Source organism: Xiphophorus maculatus, chromosome 23 (assembly GCF_002775205.1).
Source record: "Xiphophorus maculatus strain JP 163 A chromosome 23, X_maculatus-5.0-male, whole genome shotgun sequence".
In the NCBI taxonomy this organism is placed as follows: domain Eukaryota; kingdom Metazoa; phylum Chordata; class Actinopteri; order Cyprinodontiformes; family Poeciliidae; genus Xiphophorus; species Xiphophorus maculatus.
In genome coordinates, this window is record NC_036465.1 from 26,825,042 (window position 1) to 26,841,914 (window position 16,873).

The following is a 16,873-nucleotide window of genomic DNA, read 5'->3' on the forward strand; positions in this document are numbered from 1 at the left end:
AGCCACATTGCTGATAGCTGGGAAGGAGATAAATAATCCATTTCTATGCTTTCCTGTAAACTGGTTATGAGTCTGGTGGTTTTTCACTTTTCTTGTATATTAACTATTAAACAAACTGATAAACAAATGTTTATATCTGTTTTTAAAAGAAAAGTAGCTACTCTCTTATGTCTCCATCAGATGACCAGCATTAGCAGCTTTTGTTGACATTATTATTAATAATAATTCGATTGTTTTTTAATATGATGCAGGATTTAAAATGAACTGATGAAGATCCTCTATGTGTCTAGTCTGGCCTGGGAGAGATGTCTGTTCTGGACCCGTTACCCCATCAACTCGATGTGAAAGACTAGCTGGACAAATGCCTTTCCATGCAATTCAGCTTGATTCTCATCTCCCTTCAGGACTCTGTCTGAGATTTCTCCCATTGACCTCAGTCTCTCCAGTAGGATTTCAACCGAGCCAATCGGCGAACAGAAGGAGAAGTTGTGAACGATGATATCGATTTTCTGGGCTCCTTTAGTGTTATAATCTGCTTGTAGCTTCGTTCGCTGACTCCGCAGTGAACAAAGTCCTTCAGTCCTGTGTTGGCCACTTCTCCTAGCATAGAGAAATTAAAGTCGGACCAAGAAGAATGTTTAAGACATTTTATTGCTGGTAAAGATGCCATTTGGCTTGGCAATTCTATTTCGGGATGGTTTGCATTTTCCGGTAAGCTTCATTGCGTAGATTCCTTCATGATGGAGCTGGCACATTTTATACGTCACGGTCAAACGCTAGCAAATGGGTATCGTAGTCTAATTCTTTGAAACTTGAAATTCACCCCTCCATTAGACAATCAGTTCTCAGTAGCCAAGGGTCTAGACCCCGTGTGTGAAGCAAAGCCTGAATCAAGGAGCTGGTTTCTTTCAGGCTAGTGGGACACAACAGATAGAAATTGATCTTAAGTATGTGCATAGATGCGTGTCTTTGTCAGTGACCCTCGGGACAACCTGTGAACAACAAAAACCTTCAGCATCCACGGTAACTGTGGCCTGTCAGACAGCAGAAACCGATGCCAGAGAACGCTGGTGTGGTTTGTTTTGAGTTTCAGCTGAAATTGTGATTTGTGGAATTTCTAACCGTATCAGAAAAAACATTTGTTCTTCTTCTGGTGCAATGTATGAAAGAAAAAAAGACAAGCAGCACAACACTTACTTCAAGATATTTATTGTTGTATCACTGTCATCTTTTTCCTTGTTTACATAAAATGTAAATTAAGAGAGCGTTCATCTCAAAGCAGAAAGGAGTACAGTATACAACACGTCAAACATAGGTCCAGTGCAAAAACAAGATAACAGAAGGTTTCCTAACTACATGAGTAAGAAAATTTTAATTTTTCACATACATATACATATATTTATATATACTCATGTATTTGGTCTCATTAATAACATCATGGAAAACACCACTTATTAGCTAAAACTTGAATCATGTAGCCCAACATCAGTTTTTAATAGGGGAAAAAAACCCAGTCAATAAATCATCAGCGTTTTGGAGATTTTGCATTTCAGTGGATTATTTTGGTCCAACAATGTTGGGATGTTTTTAGGATATTCACTGTTCCTGTCATTTACTCATATTTCCTCCCTCTAACCATGCCATAGAAACCTAATTTGAACTTTTGCAAGTGAGGATTCATATCTACCGTAGCAAAACCAAACATCCCTGTTATCTGGTACTTAACACTTCCCTAGAGCCACCTGCTACGTCTTTCACCTCCATCCTTCTTTGTCTACTGCATTTTAACCACCTGTCTACCTTACTCTTTCTCACACAACAACTCATGACGTTTCAGCAGATTTTCGTTCTTTAAGACTATATGGCCTTATGGCCTTCTTCCTCTGGATCCTACCTGGATAAGATGCTTTAACATTATTGAAAAAGATTCCCTTAGTCAGTAAAGTTAGCAAAAAAACTGTGTCTTCTTGTTGTTGTTTCTGACAGTTCTTGGTTAGTTCAATTGCAAACTGCTGACGAAAAAAAAAAGACCGAAATATTTCAAGGTACGGGATGAAAAACTAGAGGAATTAAAGGGTGACAGAAATCGAGATAAGAGAGATCAGAGTAAAACTGTTGGGACGATGAAAGGTTTGGAATGACTGGGAGATAAAGAACCGACTGGTGGGAGAGGTGGAGACGTGAGTCACCGTGGGTCTGAAACTGAATCTGTTACGATCCCAACCAGTGGAAGGTGTGGGAGGAAAGTTCCTCATTAGTGATCCAGCTACAGTGAAATGCCTGGCAACAGGGACACGGAGCCGGAGAGCACTGAGGAAACTAACTTTGAATAACTGTGGTACGTAAAGACATGAACAATTTGCTTCTTTTCCTCCCAGACTCAGTACAATGACAGTTAACCAGCAGGAACCTGTCTTTGCCAGAAAACACCTGTTGGCTATTTAAAAATATAAATTACTGCAATGTTATGGTTTTAATGGGAAGGTGATAAGTGGATGTTATTGCCTTTTTGTATATTGTAAAAACTTATCACAGGGTGTGTTGCATATTTGAGTGCGGCAGAGTTAAATTACCTTGTCGTTGTACAATGTTTGTTTAGGTCTTTGAAGAGAAAGGGTATTCTTTTATTTTAGCACTCATAATACATGATTTTTAATAAACTGGCCCAGTGCATATAAATTGCAACCTGGTTGAAACTGTTTTGGTTCAGAGCAAAGCTCAATCTCTGGACTCCTCACTGACCACTCAACAACAAGACTGATGTAACCGGAGCTAACGTGCAAGTTAGCACATTTTTTTTGTTTCTAAATAAAATCCCTCCATATGAATAAATTTGGGGAAATAGATTTTACTAATGTGAATTATTGGAATTGGTAAATTATTGTAACATCACATGAACTGCATTTGATGTATTTTCACATAATTCCAATTTACCCCATTGGAACTTATTTTTGCTAATTCTTTCTACTAACAACCTTTCTAAGGACCTAAAAGTTGGTGTTTTGTGACAATAAACCAAAACAAATATTCATCTAAAACAACATTTCTGTTATTAATAGCCAACAAGCTTTAATGTTAGCCATACATTAGCTTAAAATGTTAGTTAGCTCCAAAGGTTAGGCTAATAACTAGCTCTGGTAGATTTAGCTGAAGTTAGCTGAAGTTTAGCTTTGTGTTTGCTAACGCATCAAATACTGAGTTGACAAACCTGCCATGTCATTTGCGCTATCTGAGTGTGTTAGGAAGGAATGCTTCTTGTCCCCCTGAAACAAAGGCAAGACATTTAATAAAAAGTTAGCAATAAAACGTTCAACACCCAGTAAGATCTGTTTTTGTTGAGGTGACAATATTCTCACAGAACCAGCTGCATTTTCAAGTTTATACTTAAATCTACCTACAGATATTAATGACTACAAAAAATATTTGGCAATAATCTGACAAAATTTAAAGTGAAAACCAGCAGCGGAACGTACAAAGCAACGCAAGCAAAGCCTGAGGCTGGTATGTATACACAATGAAAACGGAAACATTTCCAAATGCAACATTCACACACTTTTTTGGCGAAGTCTTCATCGCACAATGGCCTCGGACAAATTTTCAGGTCCATGATTTGGTTAGCATATTCTGTACAACATTATAATTGTTATACTTCAAACTGATCTCAGTCTCTTTCTCACAAAACAGGAAATCGCCTAGTTGTCTTTGCCAATTTTTAAAGTTAAACTTAGTGAAACAAATACAATAAATCTCTCCTCCTCTTTTGTTTTTTTCTGTTGCTGAAATCAAAACAACAGGACACAACACTTTGAAAATGCAACACTTTGCATCGTAAGGGGATGGGATGAAGTACATTAAAGGGATCGAAACAAACAAAAATCCTGTCAGAAACATTAGTACGTGTCATATTTGACAGTAAAACAAATACTGATGGATACCAGGAACTTCAACGGCTTCATATATCTTCCTTTGAAAACATTATTTCAACTTAAAGCAGGATGTATAGGAGCAAACACCGGTATCATGGTTATTGTGCAAAACACCTGATTTATACGCATCAGGAGAAAGTCAACCAAAAAAAAAAAAAATTGATTAAAGCACCTATGCTTTAATAAATGTTGGTGGAACCTGAACAAGAGCTGTACTGTCAGTGGCTCTTACTCACAAACATTCAGAAATCACAAAAGTAACACACAAATAGTTTGTTCTGAGGTCAAATTTCACATTTATAAGCCCATGTTTCTGTACACGTAAATAAAGATGGCTTGGCATTTGTGAAACACTTAGAAAACAGTGCATTTTAGATAGATATGTACATCGTAAGCTGTACAATAGACACCAGAAAAGCAACAGTGGGGCTGTCACTGTCCTTCATCTCAAAACTTTTGTTTTTGGTCCTCATTACGCAGAAACGAAAGGATGAGTTTAAGTTCTGGGATGGACAGAATAACTTCGCACTAGAAGTTATGGAAACTGATAGGAAAATGCTAGAAGACATAGAAATTTAACACAAACTTCGCAGTGGAGCGTAGTAAATACGCACTGATGTGTATTTAAGATTTTATTTTATTTTTTTAAAGTGCTTATCAATTAATTCAATCAAGTTAGTTGTTAGTTTTTTCTCCAGATAAAGGGATTCATATGTGAATTGTGGAGTCATAATCCTAACAAAAAGGATACACTTCATTGTTCGTGTATCGATTAATAAATTATAGAAATTGGTCGTATCGGGGTCATCTAGAAGTCTTCATGGACAATAAACATCTTTGAGGTATTACAAACAGGCAGCTCTGATCTAGAAATAATAATAATAATAAAAAAGTATTTTGAGAAGATGTCCCAAAATCAGGGCCTGAACACAATTGACTGAATCGAAAATGATCTGACAAATGAAAACTTCAATCGTCCAGGAGCGTATTGTGAAATGTTTACACTTCCAAGTTTGGATGTTCTTTTGCTACATGTCGATGAGACAGCAACGCCGTAAAGATTCGCTGCTTTCTCACAAAAGGCACGGGCAGCTAGCCAGGCTCTACCTACCGACAATCCATGCCAACAGGGGGCGCAGCGGTTAAGTCACCTTTCTCTGAATCTCTCGAGTGTCGTGCTGCGGGAGCCCGATCGGTGGATTCAAGCAGAAAGACCCGCGATCCAGTTCACGTCGAAGCGGGATCAGGCCGAATACACCTGGGGTTATAATCCTTCAATCCTGAAGATCAGCGTCGGTCAGCACAAATCTAATCATCACGCGAGCACAGAATCGACAAGACGGACGTCAGCGGTCAGCAGGTCCGCTGGCTACCAGCTGAACAGAGAGTTCTGTCCGAGCGTCATGAAGTAGATCTGGCTGCTGCCGCCGGACTGCACCGAAGCAAAGAACACCTGCAACACGGAGAACAGTTTTGGTGGCGTGTTAAGTTTGATCACAAAGTCGTGTATGAAGCTGCTATGATTTGGGAAGAAAGTAGTGCTGTCAATTGATAAAAAATTTTAATCGGAATAATCACACACAGCGCTGCGATTAATTATAAATAATCTCTATGCCTGACTTCGTCCAACCAATTAAACACAACCAATTATCTGACGTTTTTGGTTGTTTTTTGTAGCAGAAAGCAGGTGATGTAGTCTCTCAGTACTCAACACCAACTAATGGAAACTTACTCCACATGCATAAAAGTAGCAGCAAACTTGTTATGACAGATAAAATAAGATAATTTTCTAATTCTTAGGCGCCCCCGTTGCTTTCTGATGCCGCCCTGGACAACTGCCCATACCAAAAACTGCCAGCGTATGCACGTTTTCAAAAAAAAATGTTTAATTGTCTCAAACCAACAATATCTGAAGATTCTCAGTTTTCCAGATTTTTATTACCAGGACGGTTTAAAGCCATTTTGTTTTAAATTTAGAAACGTTCCTCTCCATTGGTTTCCTGTGGATCTTGTGTGACGAGGCGCCAGTTTCTGGTCCTCACCCAGCCGAGTGAACGGCGTAATTCGCACATGTGAAATTTGGAGCTCGCACACCTAGACATGTACGAGCTAGCAACGCAACACGAGAAAGTTGAAAAATGTTCAACTTCTGTTGCCGTCTGCTGTCACGGAAACCTTTTGCCTGTCACTGTCGTTTGACTCTCCCATAACGCCCTGCTGTGAACGAGGTAACCCGCCGCCGGAGAGAGGCTCTCTGGTCAAAGTAGGTAGTTTGATTAATCTGCGTTATGTAATAATAACAGGTTAAAATTTTCAAATAAAGCGTGTGTTAATGCGTTACCGTTGCTAGTCATCTTACCTTGTCATTCCTCTCACACAGGAACTTGAGTTTCTGGGCCTTTTTGTGCATGAACACTCCGTCGAGGTTCCCCGTGTTGGCCGACCTCAACTCTATGGCCTTTTCTCCCCACCCCATCACCTGGTTGGACTGAAGGTAGGCTGGACAAACACAGACGGACAGAGATGAGTCTTCAGCAGAGGACGCAACCACTTCCGCGAGTTTTGTTCACAGCGTTTCCTGCGCCTCCGATTACCGACAGACGTTGGCATCTCGCCCCACTGCAGCACCGTATCCTTGGTGATGCGGCCGTACGTGTCGATGTAGACGCCCTCGTCTTCGTAGCAAACCAGAACCTCGGTCCCGGCTTTGTTGGGCAAAATGATGATGGCGTGAGGATGGACGGGACCCTGGATCTGTTGAACACACACGCAAAAGCAACATTTTTTAAAATTATTTTTTTAAAAAGGAAAAATTTTGAAGCAACATACAGAAAAAGGTGGCAAAAAAAAAAAAAAAAATCAATGGCATTTTTTGACAGGTTGTTTCTACAAATTATCTCAGCAATAATGCACAGGGTATTACAGAATGAAGAAAAAGGATTTATTTTTGTTTGCTTATTTTAATCATATACGTCTTTGTATTTGATATGTAGCTCTTACTTGGACCAGTGGAGACGTTTACCCACGTTGCTTTGCAAAAGTTCCCTGAGTTTCTCAGATGTGAGGACTTCACCTGACCCTCCTCTGATTTTGCGCTGAACTAAATCCAAACTTTTAACTTCCCTCTCATAAAGTCACTTATGACTGTAATTTGGAAGTTGCTCAGACATATCGTGATGCTAATAAAATAAAATACTCAAATCTTCCTGCTTTGTCCACTCTTGACCAAAAAACCCCAACATTTTTCTTCCAGCTTGCAATGAATCTCCTTCAGATTTTGATTACAATACCATAGCTAAGAACATTATTGTCAGCTTTTCTATCTATTAAACAATTGTATTGTAACTTTACGCAACTGTATTTTGTGTAAAGTTACCTTTTGTTGCGGTGTGGCTGGCTCTGGGTCAGCCTCACCTTTCATCCTGCTTCCACTTCACTCTCAAGTGATTGAGTAATTACTCGGTTACTAAAAATAATCGTTTACATCAGCCCTAATTAAAAGCACAAGCTATTTAGTCAAGAATGCCTTCAAAAAACATTTTTCTAACCATCCCAGAAACTTTCATTCTGTTCATGAGCAGCTATTCCATGAAATTTTGTTCAACCATATAAGAAGCGAAATCTATTTAAATCATTTACTGATCTGTTCCCAATACGCAGTTCAGAAATATGAACTTTATTTGACTAATTTGTTTAAAAAAATGGGGGTGGGGGGAAATAGACAAACATTTTTCATTGGATGGAAATAAAAAGACTCAAATATCTAACTATTAATCAGTGCCGTATTTTCACTAAATAAAACCTTTTTTAAGAAGAAATGGAAGAATGAAGAAATGAAGAAAACAATAATGATAAAATAGCAGAACAATGAACACTAAAAAAAAAATAAAAATAAATAAATAAAGCCCGTCTGGAGTTACGGTCAGCGTTCAGAGCTGGCGGCAGGAAGCGGGTGAAGTTTCATACGTTACCGGAACGCGAGCCACCACAATCCTGAGCATGAGGACCGGCATCCACAGGCGCAACGCGATCTTAATCCTCTGTCTCGGAATCAGCATTGTTGCATAGATTGCCGCCAACATCCACAGATGCACGCGCGCGTGTGTGTGTGTGTTTGCCTCTTTAGGTGAGAGAACGCAATGCGTGAGTCATTGTTGTGCCAGGATGATTAGATGAATTTCTTTCAACAGTAGTGAGGAAACCCAAATCCCAGTTTAGCGTGAATGGTGCAGGGAGTGGGAGGCGCACATACCAGGAGGGCTGTGTGTGTGTGTGTGGTTAAGAGAGCGTATGGCTGCGCAAGCTACAGTGAAGGCGTGTGAAGAGTCTGTTAGAGTGTTAAAAGCAAGTGGAAGTGAGTGGATTTTAAAGCTCAAGTGGGAGAGTGAAGAGAGAGAGATGAAGTTTGCAGCTGCAGCAGCAGTTTAAGGCACCAGTAGTAGGCAGCTGTGTGTGCAGACTCGCCTAATATACCCAGAGAGAAGGGAGAGAGGTGGAAAAAAAAAAGTCTCAACAGGAGCCGGAGGAGGTCAGAACTGACACTCAGAGATAATGATCGCAGAAGGAGGACAGGACGGGTGTATTTTTAGAGCTTCTCTCTCCCTTCACTGACGCCATTCCTACTCACCGGGTGCAAGCAGCACACACATGTTGCCGTTGCAGAGTGTGTCATTTATCAACCTCCCCCCACCCCTCTTTAAACAGAAAACTTTTATCTGAGGAATAAAACTGTAATTCGTCTGCATCAAACTAAACGTGTTAGCTCAGAACTTCTTGAATAATTTCAGAAGACTTTAAAGGAGACAAGAGATTTATCTAAGCCAGCGACGCAAAGAGAAGAGGGATGGGCGCTACGGCACGGGAGAGAGATGAAGAGACACTTCAAATCCATTATTCAAGCGGGAGAAATTGCTTTATGCGCCAGCCACCCACTCGGTCTCACCACAACATCATTCAGCGCTTCTGCAGGTTTCGCCAACTCAAATTTAAGACTTTTTAAGAGCACAGGGAATGGAATTGAAGATCTTCGTCTCCACAAAAACGTACAAACGTTGCCCAGCCAAATGGCAAAGCATTTGCACTCACCCAGGATAGACGCAAAAAAGAAAACGCAACATCCCGCCCTCCATCAGCCTGCTGGAGGGCATAAAATCTGCCCACTGACGATCACCACCATTTGTTTTGGCCGTCAGCTTGTCGACATAACGTGCTAATTCTTAATTTTATGCAGAATCGATGAAAGAAGAAGGGACGCAGTGCTTTACCGCTAATTATCAACACTACGGCATCTAGATAACAAGGTCTGGAAAGGTTTTAATTTGAAAAAAAAAGGGCAGGGGGACGTAGGTCGGTTATGCTAGCTTGACTTTGACAACTGCAACATGCGGATGTGCTGAAGAATTTGTTTCAATTCAGTTAAGAAAACAGATGGCCCACACTCCAAGTCTCTGACAGTTCATGAGCCGAGAAGGAGTTTAAATTAGCCCATCAACCACTGCAGAATATACATAAAAAGACTGAACGTTGCGGTCTTTGTGTGGGAATAGTGCGAGAGGTTTTTTAGTGTTCAATCCCAATACATTAGTGGCGTTGTTGTCAGCCAGTTGCCACGGCAACAACTGTGCGTGTAGCATAGCCAACAGAGAGTAAGAAAAAAGAAGAATATGAAGGGTTCTGGCTTTTCTGCGTTATTTTCCCTTCGCTGTGGCGCACTGCACCAAATCAATCATACCAACATCAGGCCAACTCAAGGCTCGAGGGCCAAATTTGGCCCACCGAAGCTTTTTACGTGGCCCTCTAGATTCTAGACTAAACACTAAGTGACCTTAAATATTATATTATCAATCAAATCAATGCAGTTTTTATCTGTTTACTGCCAAATTATATCAACTTGTCCCTCCAGTTTCTTGAGGATTATTGTGGAAAGTCATGTAAAATCAACAAATCCCTGCACTTTTTTTTGCACTAGTACATAATTGGGAGTTTATTGCAGATTTTTCTCAAAAATTGTCAAAAACTTTCTTACTTTAACTAAACAGCTGCCTCAGCTTTAATTGGTGTCAGGTTATAGTCTCTGATCTTTACATTGAGTAATAAAAAGTCACATTTACTGTCATAAATAAGCCAAATGAGAACCACAAACACTTTGATTTTTATTGCAAAAGAATCACGAAATCCTGGAGGGACTGAAAAGTTGTTCACTAACATTATTTAATTTTAAGGATTTAAAGATATTTTAACAGTTTGTGAACAGGTTTCATCAATACATTCTGGCACAACCGGCCCTTTAAGAGCCTTCATGATCTCGATTTGGCCCAAAACGAAAATGAGTTTGAGACCAGTGATCCACAGGTTTTGTTAGGTTAGTGGAAAATGTCCGACAGCGACAGCACGGCTATGGATGGAAGCTAAAAGAATCTTCTTTTTGCCCTCAGGCCTGCACATGCAGGACATTTTCAGATGTAAACAGTAACATGTCACGTGTCTACATTAGCAGCTAGTTAGCTTGAATCGTCTCGAGTCACAAAACGCAGTGAAGATATACAGTATCTGAGAGTGACTCAAACATTTGCCTGTCAAAAAAGTCTCACTAAAAAAAACAACAACAAACAAAATACACCAGATTAACTTTATCCTACCAAGATAAAGTTTTAAGACCTGTGAGCCCACCTTTCTTTTTAAAATGAATTTAAAGCATTTTAAGACCTTCATTTTTAAATATGAAGGTTTCTTTTTATGGATGTGGACATGCTGCCATTACCAAACCCAGAAGCTAAAACAATGTCTGCCTCTTCCACCTTACATGTTGCTAAAACAAACAAACAAAAAACATGCTTAATAGGATGTGTTGAGTCTAAATGTAGCCATGAGTCACCATCGTCTACAATCAGCTTCATGTGCCCACATGCAGCAAAACAAGCAAAACAAAAGAGAGGCTTCTCCAGCAGTGATTCTCCAGCAGTGATTCTCCAGCAGTGATTCTCCAGCAGTGATTCTCCAGCAGTGATTCTCCAGCAGTGATTCTCCAGCAGTGATTCTCCAGCAGTGATTCTCCAGCGGTGGGCGTTTTGTTCACATTCGACACAAACTGATTTGCAGACATGTGAGAAAGCTTCTTAAAGTTTGAAACGGCTCCCATGTTTCAGGCACAGGCTGCTTCATAATTGTTACTGTTAACAAAACCCTGCATGTCGTATAAACTAGGCAGACAGTAGGCCAGTCACTGTCAGGAATAATGACTGGTAAGAATTGGTAAGAGGCTGTAAGACCAGTGTTGAAGGAGACTGTAGTGATTAGGCCTGATATAACAACAAATTTTGCTGGACAATAAATTCTCCCAAGAATTATTGCGATAAACGATAACATTGTCATTTTGAGACCTTTTGTAACTAATGTAATAATAATGGTATAATAATAACAACGCAAGGAAGATCAAACAAACTTTCATTTCTAAAGAACATTTAACAATGGAAACGGAAATGATTTCAAATATCCAAAATAAAACAAAACAAAACAACAATTAAAAATGATTATGAAGTCTCTGTAACCAAAATTGTATTTAAAAAAAATAACAGTAAAGGAAAACAGGCGAGAAGGGAAGGCAGTGCAGACTAACAACTTCGTATTGGGTGTCAAATGTTTGTGGCGTTTCTCAAAATGGCGGCTTTCCAAATGGAAATGATTGCGCTCATTTTAATTTATCATGCGATTACACTGATTTATTTCTTATTGTGGCAGGCTTATTAACAACGAATGTTGAGAACCAGTATCAACAGAACAATGGTATGTCAGACGGAGAGGCTGCAGTATCAGGGGATCCGGCGGCTCTGCAGGCTGCAGAGGAGAGCAGAGAGGACAGCAGGAGAAGTAAACAACAACTGTGACTAACATCAGTAGACGGTGAGTAGGAGGTGGAGCGCAACTTCTCCAGAGATTCACACCGGAGACGCAGAAAGCAGGGATGGAAATAAAACGGGTGGGGGCAGAAATATAATCGCTGCTCGAAAGAATCCAACAGGCAACACCAACAATCATTAGTCCAAGGGCAGAGTTAATGCAAGCCAGTACCAGGACGTTGGGTCGGAACCGATCCTGGTTCCCGTTATGTTCTGCTGTCTGACAGCAGGGCTGCTCTGTGTGGGGCTTAAAGGCATTTTCTTCTCACTTCCTGGATGACAGAATTTCCACCAGCGTCTGCACTCGACGTTTAAGAGGAATTTGTGTGTTCTACCTTTAATTTACAGTTAACTTAAGTCTAATCTGGAGCACAACGATGTGGAACACGTGACTAGATGGTGATTTGAACAGGATAACTTCCAAGAAACTTCTAAGATTGTTTTTAGGTTTATGTATTGACAGATTTTGAGTATGCTCCTTTAACACAAGTCACATTTATAGAGAATGTCAGCAGCAGCAAGAGGCACCCAGTCCAGCTGTAGCTCTAGAAGAGTTTGAGGTGATGAGTTGGCCTAAAGGTTTCTACATCCTAAAATAATGGAGAATCTGTGGGAAATGCCCGATCCATAAATATGATGCAACCTCAGGGGGTCAGAACTAAAGCTTAGCTTTCATATGATTAATCTAGATGAATCCATTATTGAAATAATTGCCAACTAATTTAACAACTGATTAATCGTTGGAGTCTACAGATTCATTCTGATGGCAGTAATTAAGCCAAAACTCAACAAAATGTATACATTTTGCATTTAAGATAAAAAAAACCCCCAACTTTCTTTGTAAAAATGTTCCACCCAGTGTAGTGTAGTTTTAGCTTCAACCGATTTCTGCAAAAGCTATTTCCTATTAAGCACCTCTGGCTATAAAATTATCAATCTGTTAATAAAAAATAATAATCACAGGATTATCCCTGCACTGCACTGATATTAAATCAAGCAGAAAACATCTGAGCTTTTCACATGTTGATGTTGGAAATATATATTTTTTTAGATAAAGGCGCATCCTTTGCTACAAATACTTTAATTAAAAATTTGCAGAATGTGCAATTTTTAAAATCAGATTCATAGATTACTAAAATAGTCATTGATAGCCTGCATTTGCTTTGTTTAATAAGAGGCTGATAAATATACATTGTTTTTCTTTTTTACATTTTCCCACTTTATAGCAAAAAACTTTAATGTGGATTTTAATGTGGTAGACCAAGACAAAGTAGAGTGACTTTAAAGAGGAATAGAAAAAATGAAGGGCTTTCAATTTTTATTTCCCTGAAAAGTATGCTGAGTATTAAGTAATTAATCCAGTGTCGAACCAGCACTCAGTGCGTTCTTTTTGGTATTTTCTCCATTATTCTTTGCAGAGAGCGTGTTTATTTTGGGTTTTGAGGAGGGCAGAACACAAATTGGATTATTACATAAAACAAACAGAAACAGTTAAGAGTTTGTGTTTGTAATGTGCCGCAGTGTGAACAGGCTTAAGAGGGACGAACAGCTACGCGTGACTGGTCAGAAAACTGTCGAGAGCAGAGCAGGTGCTTACGTGCGTGGGCAGGTAGAGGTCGTACGGAGTTCCAGAGTCAACATCGATGGCGTGGAAACCAGACAGTGAGCCGTAGATGACCTTTAACCTTTGACCTTCCTCCACGGTCAGGTCGACAGACAGCGGTTTTTGAGGCAGGGACCTGAAGGACTGAATACAAACAGGACAACTGAATGAATGAATAAAGATGTGAAAGCAGGAATATAGCACAAAGTATATTTTTGGACGTTTCCGAGGAGAGAGGGTTAAACTACAAGGCTACAGGAGAAAAAGTAGCTCAGGGCCCAGAGGACAGAAATAAACGGGACACAGCTCTGCGTGTGAGGCTGGATGTGGAAGTGACCCTGTTAACTTTTCTACCAGGCGTCTCCCTGACAACGCAAAGGGTACAAAGATGATGGTGGATAGTGTCGTTAGCTGCTGACTTTTAGGTCAAATAATAGCATATGAAAAAAAAGGAGTGTTGTTCATCTGACCAAACACCTGAGATTCAATCTTTGAGTCCAAGAATGAAACAAAAATGAAACATTATAATTTTTTTAAAAATATTCTTTAATGATACAAACCTTGAAGGCCATGAACTTGTGGTAGGGTTTGGGAGCCCAGGCGTACACCTCCACCGCGTTCTTCAACGCAATCACCAAGAACTTGATCTTCTCATATCGCACTGAAACAGGAAGGGGAAAAATAATAAAACAGCAGCTAACAAATGTCTCCACACCTCTACTTTTTGAGCTTTTTTGTGCCTTGATGGGATTTTATGTGAAATCCGGAGGAGAACACAAAGTACAAACATTTCTTAAATAATCATTGTTAAAAAAAGAAAATTAAACAGTGTGGTGTGCTATGCTGTTTAGCATCCTCAACATAAATGCATGGAAGAACCAGTTTATGAAGAGATTAAAGTGGCAAATCATTTACAGAAGTAATTGTTGAAAATATTCATTTACTACAAGAAAATCTTCTACATTTACCATATTTTGTCCAATTTTCTGGATTTAGATGAGGAGTTTGTCAGTAACACGTTACTGACGTCAGACCACTTTTTTCAGTAACCAGTAATCTAACGTATTGCTATTTGAAATCCAGTAGTCAGACTACAGTTAATTATCGAAATCACTTTGCGTTACTATCTTCTTTTGGAATTGAATTTTATTTCCTCTACGCGTCTTCAACAGCTTCTCTATCTGCTTAAAAAAAAAGCACTCCCACAGCATGATTCCACCACCACCACGTTTCAGAGTGAGATACAGAAGTAGTTTTTGCCCATATATGGTGTTCCACATGGTGGGGGAACTCTATATGTGGGCACGTTTTCCCTTAACATGTCACTGCAGTGTTCACTTACCCACTTTATAGTGTACGCAGCCCTCCAAGTCACCTACTGAGGTCCAGCCCTGCCTCTTCTCCACGTCTGGGTCGTTATGGAGAATCTTGTTCCTTAACCAGGACAGGTAGTACAGACGGAGCTTGTTCTTTTTGCCTGCACGGTTTAAAAGATAGAGTCACAAAGCGGCAAGAAACAACGTCAACACGTCCTCCAGAAACAGGTGTCTGTTCAGTGTGTGTTGAACAGTAGCACTTCTAATAACATAGAGCCGTCGTTCTCTGAGAATCCGGCTGCCGTACCTGATATTGTAATCAGGACATTAAGTCCCTCCAGTACATCCATCTGCTGAAACCTTCGTCTGCTGATGAGCGAGTAGACCTTCCCTTGGCCGCTCCGATCCAGCAGCCACAGGCCGTTTTCCGTCCCCACTAACAGGTTCACACCTGCAGGACCCAACGCACACGTTGTTCAACGTGCGCACAGGCACGAGAGTGGTCCCGCGGATAACAGATGGTGAACAAAGCAAAGGAACAAAGTGGAAGAGGCTAAATTAAAGATAAGTTTGCCCCATAAAAGAACAGAATTGCATATTTAATGCATTAAAAAGCACTAAATATGCTTTTAGTGCTCTTATTAGCACTAAAAGCACTTTTAGCACTTTATTTAGTGCATTAAAAAGCAGCCGACATAAAGCTACAAACCCCATAGTCCGGCACACAGGACCTCAGCGTTGAATTTCTTCTTGTATTTGCGGATCTCTGGAGTGTCGCTCTGCGGTCGTATGTTGGTGGGGTTGACGTTCACCACAGAGCCCTTTCTGTGAAATTCCCTCTTTATCGGCTCACCCTTCATACCTGCTGCACAATCAGGGACATGAAACATACACCTGAGTTTCACATCCTTTTAAATGTTTACACAAGTATCTAATATTCCACATCCAGTAACTAATGTAATAAAAAAAAATATATTCATTCTACTTCAAGACTTTTTACAACATAACAACTATAGCCTTTGTTGTATTGGATTTAGATTTTATGAAAAGACCGACTCATAGCATAATTTATGGTGCAACAAAATTGACAGACGTTTCTGTAGGGGGACAAAATTTAAAAAGTGGAAATGCAGGCTGAAGCTGGTAAGACAATGTCATTATATACAGTAAAACGTTTCCTATACTGACATAGCCAGAACGGCAGATCAGCAACAAAGGGACAAAGATCTTTATTTTTAGATGAAACTAAAGTGGAACTGTGTGGACAAAATGTGGATGCTTGTAAGCCTGGCGACACCAGTATTGAGGTGGCAGCATCATGTTGTGAGGCTTTTTTTTGCTGCAGGAGGAACTGGTGCACTTCATAAAAGAGATGGCACCATGAAGAAATAACATTATGAAGAAATAGTGATGCAACATCTCAGGATTTCAGGCAGAAAGTTAAAGTTCAGGTGTAAATGGGTTCAGTAGTGAGCCCTACTAACTGAAAAGTTAGCTGCGCTAACCCTAAAGCACCAATCATAAACATTAGCTTCACTAACGGTAAAGCACTAAGATAACACAGTGGTTAGCAGAAGCTAATGATGAAGCTCCAACTTCAATTCAAATTTTACATGCCTTGGAGAGGCTACAAACCTCAAGCACCAATTTAATGTTAACATTTTAATTTTCATGTAATGCCTGTACCCCGCCTCTCGCCCGGAGCGTTAGCTGGAGATAAGCACTAGCACCTCTCCTGACCCCAATACGGAGAAGGGTGTTAGAAAATAGATGGATTTACATATAATGCCTCTACATGTTGTATTGATGTTTATGTCTTGTTCTCTGCTGCCCATGTTTTATTTTGTCCCTGTCGGTTTCCTGTTCAAATAAAGCGGATCTATTAGCATTAGCGGAAGTGTGCCCACCACTGGATGGGACTTCCACATGCACAGAAAGGATACAGCAGGAATGGGCCGGAACAAACTATTATGAGCAACTTCGCTCAAAGGCAACGCTACCAAATACTGAGGAAATGTCTGGAAACTTCTGATTGTGAAGACATCAATAAAGAACTCTGACATATGTTCTCTTTCTTCTCTTTCAATATATTATTGTGGTATTTAGCAAACAGAAATAATTTTGGTCATTCTG

The 16,873-nt window shown here is 40.0% G+C and overlaps 1 protein-coding gene across 9 annotated transcripts in view; it reads right to left on the reverse strand.

The window, feature by feature from the left end:
* Window positions 1-1,192: 1,192 nt before the first annotated feature.
* Window positions 1,193-16,873, reverse strand: part of LOC102222120 (misshapen-like kinase 1) — a 79,656-nt gene continuing 63,975 nt past the window's right edge. For 8 of the 9 annotated variants that reach the window (XM_023328408.1, XM_023328412.1, XM_023328409.1 and 5 more), the window contains 8 exons: window positions 15,450-15,605; window positions 15,048-15,191; window positions 14,767-14,901; window positions 13,985-14,085; window positions 13,419-13,568; window positions 6,521-6,680; window positions 6,286-6,425; window positions 1,193-5,379 (listed from right to left, as the gene is read on the reverse strand). In XM_023328408.1, coding sequence (XP_023184176.1) covers window positions 5,296-5,379; window positions 6,286-6,425; window positions 6,521-6,680; window positions 13,419-13,568; window positions 13,985-14,085; window positions 14,767-14,901; window positions 15,048-15,191; window positions 15,450-15,605 — 1,070 coding nt within the window. In that variant the 3' untranslated portion in view covers window positions 1,193-5,295. The remainder of the gene's footprint in view (window positions 5,380-6,285; window positions 6,426-6,520; window positions 6,681-13,418; window positions 13,569-13,984; window positions 14,086-14,766; window positions 14,902-15,047; window positions 15,192-15,449; window positions 15,606-16,873) is intronic. The other variant, XM_023328410.1, reaches the window with a different exon arrangement.